At 36.6% G+C, this 14,029-nt stretch overlaps 1 protein-coding gene across 1 annotated transcript in view; it reads left to right on the plus strand.

The window, feature by feature from the left end:
• Window positions 1-5,642, plus strand: part of LOC137245615 (putative inorganic phosphate cotransporter) — a 40,562-nt gene extending 34,920 nt beyond the window's left edge. The window contains exons 2-4 of the mRNA XM_067776567.1: window positions 439-575; window positions 3,361-4,434; window positions 4,508-5,642. Of these exons, the coding sequence (XP_067632668.1) occupies window positions 439-575; window positions 3,361-4,434; window positions 4,508-4,756 (1,460 nt within the window). The 3' untranslated portion in view covers window positions 4,757-5,642. The remainder of the gene's footprint in view (window positions 1-438; window positions 576-3,360; window positions 4,435-4,507) is intronic.
• The last annotated feature ends 8,387 nt before the right edge of the window (window positions 5,643-14,029 follow it).

Here is a 14,029-nt window from a genome sequence, read left to right on the forward strand (position 1 = left end):
TTCTAGATAACATAGGATCTGTTCAAATCCCTTTAGTGTAATTGTGGGTTCGCGACATTCCCGAAAAAGCTTTTTCCTAAATTGAGTTAGTGCTCGATTTGATATCTGTAAATATTAATTTTTCCAGAAAGTATCAATTTATAATGTAGTATTTATTAATCAGTTCATAATACCGATATTTTTAACAAAAAAACTGCACGATCAAGTGCACTAACTTTATTGCTGATTTTCTCGAAATCAGCTGTACGTGACTATTGCGTTTATGGCGGGAAGCCACAGACATATTTCCGCGAGCAATAACTTATATAATTGTGCAGAAACCAAAGGATGAAATGTATATTAGCTGCGTCCAAAGTCAAGAAAGTAGCTATATAAGAACTGTTTTGATGCAGACCAGCACCAAACAATTTTTATACGTTTTTTTTCTTACACTTTCAGGTCCACGCTTTGGAATTCGCCATGTTCAGATTCTTTTGCTATTTCTCAATATGACTTGCGTTTATATGGCCCGCTTGAGCATATCTGTTCTCGTAGTGGCAATGACAAACGCTGAAACTACCAATCCGGATTTTCCGGTAAACTAATTTAGTAGTTTAGTACATGTATACATACTGCAAAACTTTATTACTTATATGTACTCAACTAGCGAGACATGCTGATATTGCCATATATAAATGTTTTTGTTATTGATAATAGAGAAAAGTTACAAAGTTTACACGTGACGAAAATTTTTAGAGCATATTTCTGAATTTCATTTCTTCATCAGTTAGCTTTACGGGAGCTGCGTATTGAACTCGGGATCTTCAATATTTATACTTCTTACTGGTGGTAAGTCAAATGCCTCTATTCACTCAGTCATATGAATTCCCCGTTGCTTGCTTTGTTAATTGTCTCTCAGTATTGCCTTTTTGTTACTATTCCTTTTTATACACTATTTGGTACATAATATGTACGTATATACTATATGTTTTTTATCTAAACTGTGTGGAATATTTAAGGGCGCGCTTTTAACAGCTTGGTAACATTGGATTTTAAGCAATGCTTCCGCTTCCGATTTCTGGCGGGGCATTCATATGACTGAGCGCATAAAGGCAGCTGCTTTTACAATAGTATGAAGTATGCAGCAAAGAGGATGAATACAATAAGAGCCGTCACTCGTTATTTTGTGGCGAGTACCTCGCTGGAAATTGAAAAAATTGATGCCGAATGGTTTCTGAGAGGGACATTTTTAATTGTCTCGCATTTATCCATGCCGTGTAGGCCCCTTGTGCAACTGTGATTTTTAGAAAGAGAATTAAATAAATTAATTAAATACAGTCGAAAAATAAACACAAATACTCCACGAAAATGTATAGAAGACATTTATAAACATCTCGCCCAAAAAAAATGTAGCGACTACCTCTCAGTATACATCGAGTAAATGCCAAAAAAATAACGAGTGACGCCTCTTATTGTATTTATCCTCTTTGTATGAAGTACGATAAGTGCTTAACGTGAGTAAAGGCTCCATTACTGATACTTAGCATAGACTTGACTTGGCTTGCGAACTGTCACTTACAGTTCTGTTAAATGAACATTGCATGTTACTGATTACTCAAAACTTAACTTGACTTAGAAGTCTGTTGAATTTTGATTTTCTATGTAAGTTCTAAGTGACGTTTACATTTTGAGATGCCATTTGTTTGTTTCCATTTCATTTTGACATTTTGTCATACAAATTGACATTTATTTAAAAATAAATTTCAACGCTGATTATGATGCCACATTTTATGCGCCAAGTGGAGTATAATCGTGGCTAAGTTGCCAAGTTTACGCCAAGTCAAGTCAAGTCTATGCTAAGTATCACTAATGGGGGCTTAACTGTCAGTGGAAGGCTCAACCGCACGGTGTCAGACACGGATCTAATTGCATGATCAGTGACCCAACTATCGGCTCGATATTGCCTTCCACAGCACTTCTTAGCCAAATCATTGGTACCAACTTAGATTGTAATCGGGTGTTTCAATTAGAAGTTCTTACCTTGGTATGATATGGAATCTATCGTGCTCCCGCTATTTTAAGGAAAATCGCATACTGTTGAAACGGAACTCCACCTTGAATTACACTAGGATTATATTCTATGCAGAAATATTTCGCTGTAACATGTTCTAATGCTAAGGCTCATCAGATACATGAAACTATTCCACAATTTTAATACAAGTATTAGGGGATGTGAGCACTGCGAAATTCGTGGATCACAATTTGGGGATGCGATCATAACATGGTCAACACATCTGATAGCAATGCTACTACTACAATAAATTGATAAAATTTACACAGGATTTTTAAGTCCGTTCTTTGTGAAAAACTACTTCGATCTATGATACCATCTTTATTTATCACAAGTACTAATCCCATTCGCTCAAGTATCAGATGATGTGGTCGTCATTGTCTAACGAAGTTTAAAACAATTTCAAAAAGGATGGTGGGCACTAACCCACTCTTACAATTATCAATAATTATCCACAAGGATTGACCATTTATGTTACTTTTATTCTCCCAATTAATCAACTTTTTATTCTGCATTTTTTAAACTTCCGTATTTATTCATCCAAGTTTAATGCTGCCTTCAATTCTCAACATTCACAATTTTGGTATGTGATCAACCGTTTCTATGACCTTCCGCAGAAGAGTGTTTGAAATATTTGTACGTAGACGAGAAAATATAGTGAGGCAGTTTACCGTATGCCAACCATCCATCGCAGAACCCTGCACTACTCCGAAGATAATGCTTTATCGTCTGATTCGAAGGCTGTAGCGACGGCATTACTCCGAGGAGTATGCTTTATTGTCGACTTCCTAAAGGTGAATTCGACGTATTAAGGAAAAGCCAAAAGGATAAAGCCAAAGAAAACGCCACAACAGGCCATGAAACCACAACCCCCGCGGTTCATCCAAATCCTAAAGCTAGGAGTCAAATCATGAATACAAGCATGATACGATACATTGCATCAGATTCCAACTGGGATGTCCTACTCCTCGCGGTACAGTTTTTATAGACCGTGATAGGGTCTCGCAGGCGGTACACAACGTCCACTGTGCTCCCTTTCAAGTAAACACAACTCCGGAACTAGTTAGCATTTTATTTCGTCACAAATATGACGACGTTAATTTGCAACTTGGTATTATGAATTTTGGAGGTTTCGAGTTCAATCCTCAGCTCCCGAAAAGGTAGCTGATGAAGAAGTGAAATTCAGAAACATTTCTTAGTAACCATCGCCGTGACCAAACTTTGTAATTTTTCTCTAGTATCTATAAAAAAATACAATTACCGACTAATATTTACATACTATGTAAACATGTTTTAATTATTTTTCCTAGGAATTCGATTGGTCAGAGAAAGAGAGAAACTACATCATTTCCAGTTTTTATTGGGGCTATGTGGTAACACAATTTCCAGCTGGTTACCTAAATCGGCGCTTTGGCGCGAAGTTCGTAATATTTTTTTCAACTTTCTCTTCAGCCATAATAACTTTATTCACACCGTTGGTCGTGATGACTGGCAGTTGGAAAGCTTATTGCGCCATTCGTATGGCACATGGCCTCATAGAAGGTCCACTCTTTCCTTGTATTAATGATCATGTAGCTAAATGGTCACCACCACAAGAACGTTATTTTCTTAGCGCACTTGCTTTTACCGGCGTAAACTCTGGAACTGTTACTTCTATCTTGTTTAGTGGTTTGATAGCAAGTAGCTCACTGGGTTGGCCAGGCGTTTCGTATATACCCGGAGGTCTTTGCATTGTGTGGTGTGGAGTATGGCTCATATTTGGGGAAACGAATGCACCATCCTCACGTTTTATTACGAAAGAGGAATGTATATACATTGAATCATCTTTAAATCGTGGAAATGATTTTCATAAGAAAAAAATACCAGTTCCTTGGGTTGCGATGTGGAAATCGGTGACATTTTGGGCATTATTATTTTCAAGTGCGTGTATAAGCTGGGGATCGACTACACTTCAAAGCCAAATTCCATCATACTTAAATGGTGTGTTGAACATGGATATCAAAAATAATGCCTACTACTCGACACTGCCTTATATAGCTAATTGGATTATGACATATATTTATGCATTTATGGGTAATATGGCGATTCGAAAGGGTTGGCTTACTTTAACACAAATGCGAAAGATATCCAATACGATAGGGACGTGGATACCTACAATTCTCCTAATTTGTATTGGCTTCCTAGATGATGCAAACATGGAGCTCATTATTACTATTTTGATTGTGAATATTGGTTTGGAAGCTGGAACAGCCACTGGAGCTCTTCTTAGTACTATTGATTTGGCACCAAATCATGCTGGCTTTGTTATGGGTATTATAAACCCAATATGCAGTATTATACCCTTAGTTTCGCCATTGGTTGTTGGTGTTGTAGTCACAGATGTGGTAAGCTTGACATTTATAAAAGTCTGCAGCATTTATAATAAATTTCTTCTTCTTCTTACCATGTTTTTCTCAGCACGATCGGTCTGAATGGCAAATAATTTTTGGAATTTCGGCGGCGGTAGGCTTTTTGGGTAGTCTCGTATTCTTAATTTTTGGCTCATCGGAGCCCGCACCATGGGATGCACCAGATTTTCTTATAAAACAAAATATTGAAGAGCCCATGAACAATTCGGCGCAGAAAAGTACATTTGAAGAAATTTCTGGATTTGATAGCGTTCAGCGGGAACCCAAGATTAGTTTTAAGGTTACAGATTCGAATTAGATACAATTTATACATATAATAGCACACATTAAAGATATAACGTTAATGCATTTAGATGTTTATTTAGAGAACGGAGTATTTTTAGCGTTAAAGTATAAGAAACATTTATAAAATCGTCGACCACCTTCTTGCTGCATTAAAATTAACGCAATATATATATGAACGAAAGTTGGTGTACAATGGACTATCTTCTAACCAGGGTTGGACAAAGTGCAATATAAACTTAGTTCACTAAGCCTTGCAACAAAGCTAGTGCTTAAATGACTGTCAAAAAAAATTTTCACTACCACAAAAAAATCTTAATGATAGCGAAAAACTTGAGTGATAGTGAAAACTAAAGTGATAGTGATAATAACATATTACTCTTTGAGAAAGGAGGCTAAAGTACAGGATCAAAGGCCCTTTTCTGGCCATCTAAATGCCAGAAAGACTTTGACGTCAAAGAAATGCGGTAAATGTTATATCGTAGAGGCAAGATTTTGATGTCAAATTATTAAAGGCAAAGAGATGCATATGCAGATGTTATACATACTTTAATCTTTTTAGCAGATTCAGGGCAGCCTACCACACCAAAAATTCTGGGTTCAACTCCCGGGAAAATCAACATAAAAAATTTAGAAGTAAAGTCTTTCAACTTCGAAAAAAAATTTGTTGCAAACTCGGCAGTAATTTGCAAACATTTCGAGTATATTTCTGCCACGAAAACTTCTACGCGGGAAACATGTAGCAGAATGGTGAAAATTGTGGCTATTGCCTAAAAAGGACAAAAATTGAAGAAAAAAGCCCAGCGGATTAAATTTCAACACATTGTTATTCAGCTCCATTCATGAAAGGTACGAGGTCTTCGGCATGGCGGATGACAGTCCCGTCCTTATTTGTTTTTGTTTGCGGCTATTGCCGTAAAAACGATTGTGTATGAAATTTCATTTCTTAAACTGCCTAGTAACACTGTACGTCAATGAATAAAAAGTTTGTATTTTTATATATCGTTCATTTTTAAACTAAACTCTGAGGTGGAAAGTGGTAAGTAAAATTTCATTTAATTTTTGGTTGTTTTGCGTAGTTTTGTACTTAACAGAAAGAAAATAGATAATCTTAATTGAATCGTAGTAAGTCTAAGCCCAGTTGTGATCGGTTTGCATTGGTGTTTACTGTTGGTATTCCTGGTGGTTTCTTGAATTTTTTATCTTACCTACAACTTTTTTTTCTGAGCTTATTTATTAAACAAAATTATGCACTTTTTGTAAAATCACTGCCACGCTAGTAGCATGACGCTTCATATGTTTGACCAGTTTTTGTCCATGTTGCCTGTTGTTATTCAGTGTGGTTTCAACAAATACCGAAACTCCATCAACGATGTTAAGAAAATTTCACAGTGCATCATTAAAATGTTGCCTAATTTCATAAAAAATAAATACACAAAATTGTAGCATTTTTGGCTGCATTGATTTAGGCTACAATTTTGTGTATTTATTTTTTATGAAATTAGGCAACATTTTAATGATGCACTGTGAAATTTTCTTAACATCGTTGATGGAGTTTCGGTATTTGTTGAAACCACACTGAATAACAACAGGCAACATGGACAAAAACTGGTCAAACATATGCAGCGTCATGCTACTAGCGTGGCAGTGATTTTACAAAAAGTGCATAATTTTGTTCAATAAATAAGCTCAGAAAAAAAAGTTGTAGGTAAGATAAAAAATTCAAGAAACCACCAGGAATACCAACAGTAAACACCAATGCAAACATGGGAGAAAAAGAACCGCCTTTTTTTCTATATTCCTTATAAATGTAAATGTTGCAAATATGATCAACTCTTATAATATGATTACATTAAATTCAACCTCAATGCTGAAACTTCGCAAAAATATTTATATGTATTATTCGTAGGAATAGCATGGCATTGATTTGTTGTAGCGTGGCAGTGCTACGAAATACTGTCAGAAGATATAATGAAATAAGATTTTAAGGAAACGAGGAGTCTCTGGCTTTGGCATCATATCTCATCGATTGAACTTATTCGCAAACTTTTTCGAAAAAGTGAAGTAACATCTTAACACACAGCATTTCAGTGCTACCAAATCCGGCTTAACTTTAAAGCCATTGAAAAATAGAAGGCCATTTAGAATTCACGGAAGCAAATAACAATTTTTTCGTAAGCCACTTCAATTGTGTACATAATGAATCTGCTTATTACAACAGCAATATAATCACATAATGGAACAAGTCCCCCTGCAGAAACTTAATTATCTCCGTGTAGGGTTAAATTATATATATATATATTATTTGCCAGCATAGCTATTTATATATTTCTGTAAGTGTGATAAATTTTAATGCATTGATTTTTTAAAATTTCGTATACTCTTTTTGGTAGCATCTAATAGATATTGAGAACAGTTGAACCGACTTCGCTAATTCTTTTTTAAAAATATTCCTTGAAGTACGAGTAAGGATCTTACAGAGAGAAAAATTATAATATTTGTCTGAGAAAGTCTAAAATCACCACTTTTTTATTAAAAATCATAATATTTTTATTTACACAGCTATAAACACAAACGTACTGCATTAAAAAAACTTCATTCCTTTTTTGACACGCTTTTATAAGCATGACCTGTATCTATGTAACGGAAACTTTGAGCTTAATTTTCACCAGTTTCTAGAGGTCTGATTAGTTTGAAACTTGCATACGTATCAAGGACCGATGACAAAGTATTAATGTGATGGTGTGGTGACATAAGGTCGACGGCCATAAGGTCAATTGGCCTTATTACCACTTTGAATGACCATAAGTTTAATTGAAACTTTCACACGTATCAAGGCTCGATGACAATGCACTAATGTGATGGTGTGGTGACATAAGGTCAACGGTCATAAGGTCAATTGGCCTTATTATCACTTTGAATGGCCATAAGTTTGATTGTAACTTTGCACACGTATCAAGGCTCGATGACAATGCATTAATGTGATGGTGTGGTGACATGAGGTCAACGGCCATAAAGTCAATGGGCCTTATTACCACTTTGAATGGCCATAAGTTTCATTGAAACTTTGCACACGTATCAAGGCTCGATGACAATGCATTAATGTGATGGTGTGGTGACATAAGGTCAAATGCCATAAGGTCAATGGGGCTTATTACCACTTTGAATGGCCATAAGTTCGATTGAAACTTTGCACACGTATCAAGGCTCGATAACAATGCAATAATGTGATGGTGGGGTGACATAAGATTAACGGACATAAGGTCAATTGAACTTATGACCACCCCAAATGGCCATAGATTTGAAACCTTGCACATAATGCGAAAAACGCATTCCTTTATTAATGATAGAAGTGGATGGATGGCATATCTACGAAAGAGCATACTGGAGCCATTTTTAACACGCTTTTATTAGCTTGGCCTGTATCTATCTATGTATCTATGTATCCATGAATGTATGTAACGGAATATGGAGTGGAGATGAGAGCCCCGGTAATGCAGAGCTCCGAACTCCGTTGCACCTTTTAAAGTATTTTAAGATAGGTACTTTTAGCTAGTGCAAGCCACCAGACCAAGGCACCATAAAGAGGAATCGGGGGCACAATGGCTGTGTAAATCCAGCAGGCCACCTTAGGGGAGAATCACCAGGAGGTGCCAATTGCCCTCTTGCAAGTGAACAGCTCTGCTGCTGCCTTCTTGGATCGCTCCACTATATGGTCACTCCATAATAGCTTCCTATCCAGAATGACTCCCAAATACTTGACTTGATCGCTAAACGCTAAGAACGTACCTCCAATTCTGGGCGGTGTAAGATTTGGAACTTTGTACCTCCGCGTGAAGAGGACAAGCTAGGTTTTATCCGGGTTCAGTTCCAAACCTGTGGCTGTGGCCTAGTGCGAAATTTTGGATAGTGCCCTTTCCATTAGGTTGCAAAGAGTTTGCGGAAATTTCCCCCGCATTGTGACACAGATGTCATCTGCATACGCGATCACTTGGTGACCTTCTGCCTCCATGAGGCGTAGTAGTTGGTTGACGGTAACCACCCAAAGTAGCGGAGAGAGAACGCCGTCCTGCGGAGTGCCTCTGCCGACCGGTCTGCAAATCACGCATCCACCTAGCTCAGTTTTAATCTGCCTACACGACGGCAGATTGTATATAAACTCCACCAGGCACGCGTCAACCCCCAGATCGGCCAGCGCCGAGGTGATGGCTTCAGGGAGAACGTTGCTGCCGTGTCAGTTGACCTACCCTTAGTATAGGCATGTTGAGCTTGCGAAAGAAGCGATGGCTCAATCCTCCTCCTGATGTAGTCCTCTAGGAGTCTTTCGAGTGCTTTTAGCAGAAAAGAAGATAAGCTTATAGGCCTATAATCATTTGGTTTAGAGTAGCAGGTTTTCCCTTCCTTGGTGATAACGACCACGTTGACTTCTCTCCAAGATGCTGGTACGTAATTGAGCCTAAGACAACCTATAAAAATCCCTTTTATCCAGGACCTTATAAGTTCGGCAGTATACTGTAGCTGAGCCAGAAAAATTCCATGCGGCCCCGAGGATTTATAGGGTTTGAAGGTCTGTAAAGCCCAGTCAATCCCTTTATCATCTGTGGTTTCGCTTATTAGCTGATCATTGGGTGATCCTCCGCTAACAATATTTGAAGACACGCCCGCGCTTGCAGGGAAGTGTGTATCCATAAGCAAGTTTATGGTTTCAGCGCTGGAGTCCGTCCAGTGTCCATCCGGCTTTTGGACGTAATCCTGGAGCAGCTCCAAGATGTCAGCTGGGTCCGTTGGCGTGACTGGAACCCAGGCTCTAGCCCTTGGTCGTGAGGGGATATCACGCGCCCCACTACCTTGAGGCGCGCGCCGGATATACCACTCCTATCAGCGTGAAGGCGGCCCTATAAAGGTTTACCGACCTGGCGTCGTCACAGGCAATTAGCTTGACATTGCCCTGGAACCACCCTGCATCGGTGTAAGATGGCGGCGGACCAGGGTTGTCTTTCTTGACCTTTACGGCCACCGTAGCGAGCGCGGCCACGATCCCCTTCCACTGTTGTTTCGGGATCCTGCCATCTTCGCTGCTCTCGCTTATAATGCCAATGATTTGCCGACCCTTGGCAATTTCGGCGAAAGACCGCGTCCAGCCTCCCTGCGTCTTGGCCCTTTTCGGTGCCGTGGGCTTGGACTCATATATGGACCGCTGGAGTTTCGAGGTTTCATCACTCTCGACTAAAACTTTTAAAATTACTTGAACTAAAAAATTAAAAATAAATAATAGTTTAAAAAAACTAAAAAAACATGCTTTTATAGCTAACCGAACTAAAAAATAGAAAATAATTTTCAATTAAAAAGAGTTTATATAACAGTAGTAGAAGGTCAAACAATCATTTATAGTTAATCACCTCAAAATAAAATTATAATAAAATTTAAGTTATTAACAGAATAATTTAATTCACAGTAAAAAGCGTGGGGTGCTTGATATTGAATGTTACAATCATTCTATTGGCAACTATCTGAGAGGAAAGATATGAGATGTAGTCAAATGCACCCCACGCTTTTTAATCTGAATTAAATTATTCTGTTAATAACTTAAATTTTATTATAATTTTATTTTGAGGTGATTAACTATAAATGATTGTTTGACCTACTACTACTGTTATATAAACTCTTTTTAATTGAAAATTATTTTCTATTTTTTAGTTCGGTTAGCTATAAAAGCATGTTTTTTAGTTTTTTTAAACTATTATTTATTATATGAGCAAAGTTCCTTAAACAAAAGTGGCTTTTTTATCAAAAAATGCAGTGCGTATGTTTGTTCGCTGTCAACTGTGCGAGAAACTTGCCTTGAGTGGAACATTATGCGTCACATACGTATATACACAGCATGCGCTAGCGTTATTTAACGTCAGGAGTATATTTATGCTAACACTTGTATGCTGATATTACAGACAGAATAACTGAGTATTCATCAGGGATGCACCTTAACGTTAAGCTAATCGTTTATCAAAAAATTTCCACCGTTTCCGTTGAAACACTTCGAAATATTATCGATAAAGAAATTATCAAGATAAATTGTATCTCGTTTTTAACCGAAACGAAAAGCTTTCGTTTACGTTAAAAACGTTAACAAAAACGTGATACTTTATGTTTGAATTGTGCTGGTAATGCTATAGCCATGGTGAAGCCGTAAGGTGGTAACAACGAGGGCACATACACACACAAACTCCATGTAATTTGTTTGTGTAATTCGTTGGTGGTAATGTCAAAAATACTCTGAGAAATGTTCGTACTGTCAAAATTCATCAGAAAAGTTGCAATCAGCTTGGCGAATGCTTTCACCTTTAATGACTCCGCCATCAATCAGCTTTGCCAGCATAGTTTTAAATTAATAATCAACATAAACGATTTGATTTCGTTTTGATATGGCAGAAAACGAAACGAAATCATTTCGCTAATTTGACGTTTTTAACGTTAATAAACGAAACGAAATGACTTTGTTTCGTTTATTAACGTTAATTATCGTAACGAAATGATATCGGTTCGTTGGTTAAGCATGCCTGGTATTCATTCTTAATATCTTTTCATGGCAGCCCTAAATGTGTTCTTTTATAAGGAACAGTGACTTCTCACAAACTTTCTTAAAACAAAAGTGTGATTCTTTAAATAAAAATAAATAGTCCCAATGAAATAATTACAAGTGATCAATATTTTTCATAAATAAAGTTCAGATTATCGCAGATATGCATATACATATGTAATACTCCTATATTGCTAAAAAAAGCTGGGTACATTCCCAAACATCAGAGTGCCGATATATTGCTGTTTAAACGTTTTTGTTTTTGTATTAAATAATCGAATGTACCTAAATTTGAATTTTTTCTTGTCATACTTTTGCTGCTGCAATCACAAAATATAGGCTGCCTTGTTTTCTTTTCAAATTCACAACACAATTCGAGCATTTTCTATTAGCAATATAGAAGCATTACATATATGCATATATGTATCAAAATAATTGCGAAGGTTTTAAGTGAACTTTTCTGAAAGGAAAGCAAATAACGGGAAGTAAAGGAGAGGAATAACGAAAAGGAAAGAAAAAGGAAAGGAAACGAAATGAAAGGAAAGGAAAGGAAAGGAAAGGAAGGGAAAGAAAAGGGATGGAAAGGTAAAGAAAGGAAAGGAAGGGAAATGAAAGGAAAGAAACTGAGAACTAGATTAAGTTAGATGCAGATAGGAGGATGGAGTGGGGGAGGGAGAAAGAGAGTGAGAAAGAAGGGAAGAACACGACGGGGAGGAAGGAAGATGCCAGAAAGAGAGAAAAGGGTGAGAGGGAAAAGGAGAGTAAGGGGTGTTAAATTCCTAAAAATTATGCATGCAGACCAAAGTTGAACTTGAACAAATGCGGTCTATATTTGAATACCGTCATGTTTCCATTCAAAATTTTTGTTTTAAATGTAGAAAGTACCACTAGCTGTTTCAATTTTAAGCCGGAAGGACTGGATAGAGTGCGGATATTTATGTTGTAAAAACATAAAATCAACCTAAGAATATTTAATTTAATCTTTAAATACATTTTCCATACTTTTTTCCGCTTAAAGTAAAGTACTAATATGTCTTTCTTTAACGATTTGTGATTCACCACTCGATGAGCAATAAGAAAAATGGCTACCTTAAGTCTTCTTCATATAATGAAGCTGATTTAAGTACGAATATATCAAATGTATCGAACAGTGTTTGGAACAAATTAGTTTCTTCAGTTCATTTTCATACTTCTTAGAGACACACAGGTATTTGAGATACATTGTTTTTCTCTACTAGTCACAAAAATATATCACGAAAAGTGTTTGATAACCGATCGAAATATCTAAGTAACCACTAAAACAGGACTATATTTCTGATAAGTCCGTTGTTTCATCAAAAATTTATGACAATGGGTTTGCCGAAAAATTCAATACTTCTCTTTTTAATGCCTTGCCTAAATTATCTCCCAGATGAAATGTCATTGTTGTGCTAAATTTTATTGACTGAGCAATTTTCGTGGTACGAATTCCATTAAAGTAAATTGAAAATTAGGTCATGAAAAAAACCTTAAAAATTAAAGTCGAAAAAAAGTAAAAAAAATGAAATTTCGCAGTCTCGAAAATTATTTTTTTGGGTATGCGTAGTGGAACTTTTCTTCCTGAGCCCAAATCCTATCGAAAAATCGATGGCACGATATCGCTTAATAAATCAACCCAGTCTAATATATATAAATAACATATCACAACTCTACACATCATGTTATACAGCTTCAGTTTTTATTGGTTTATTGTAGTTTGGATTAAGATTTTTATTAATTCAACAACGTGCAATATAATAATAAAACTTTTGATTAGATCGTTATAGTATATATTTTACTTGGGGAAAATAAAACCACAGTCCTCAAGTCAGTACTGACAATAAAGATATCACACAAGCAAAAAAAAAATTTCCACGACAAGGTTTAGGCCGCGAAGGATTAGCCACACCGAGGTTTAAACATCTCTACGACGAGGGTCGTGCATACCTACCATATGTTTTTAAGTTGACAGTGGTTTCCTTTGTATTATCCGCCATGCTGTCTTATAGGTCACGTTCCCAAGCTACACTGAAAGAAATGGTACTAGTAAAATCAACAAATCGGTTCTGTTGTTCTTGACTTAACGGAGATTCGGCAAAATTGATCGAACCGAGTTCTTTGTCAAGCGAAGAAATACAGAAGATAAATTGTCGTTCTTAAGTTAACAAAATTCTGTAAAATTGACAGATTCCGAATCAATCTAACTGATTTTTCTGTTAAAACAACTGATCCCACTGATCATTTCAACAGCGAACATCAGTCAATGCATGAGCAAATTGCAAAGAGACTTTTACGCTCACTGCGCTCTCTACTTTGTACTTATGACGATGGTGCCACTTAAAAAAAAACACCAAAATAAGAAAAACACCAAAACAAAAAAACCCACAAATTCGGAACACAACAAAAAACCAGTTTTTTAGTTATTCATACAAAACGGAAAACCCCTAAACTTGCCGATTTACATGTAAAGTTACTCCAGTTGTGAATTACCTTCCCGCGGTTTGATTCTTTCCTTTTCTATAACTTCCAAGTTCTCTTTTTAAAATGTTATGTCAAAAATACTACAAGTTTTGTTCGAAACAATCAACTGTGGCAACTCTACATGTGAGAGAAGAAATTGAGAATGAGCTGAAACTGAATGAATTGAGAATCTGTTTCGTGACTACTATTTTCATTTCTATTTGAAAAGTGAAGTGA

The sequence above is a fragment of the Eurosta solidaginis genome, chromosome 3 (genome assembly GCF_040869045.1).
Source record: "Eurosta solidaginis isolate ZX-2024a chromosome 3, ASM4086904v1, whole genome shotgun sequence".
In the NCBI taxonomy this organism is placed as follows: Eukaryota; Metazoa; Arthropoda; class Insecta; order Diptera; family Tephritidae; genus Eurosta; species Eurosta solidaginis.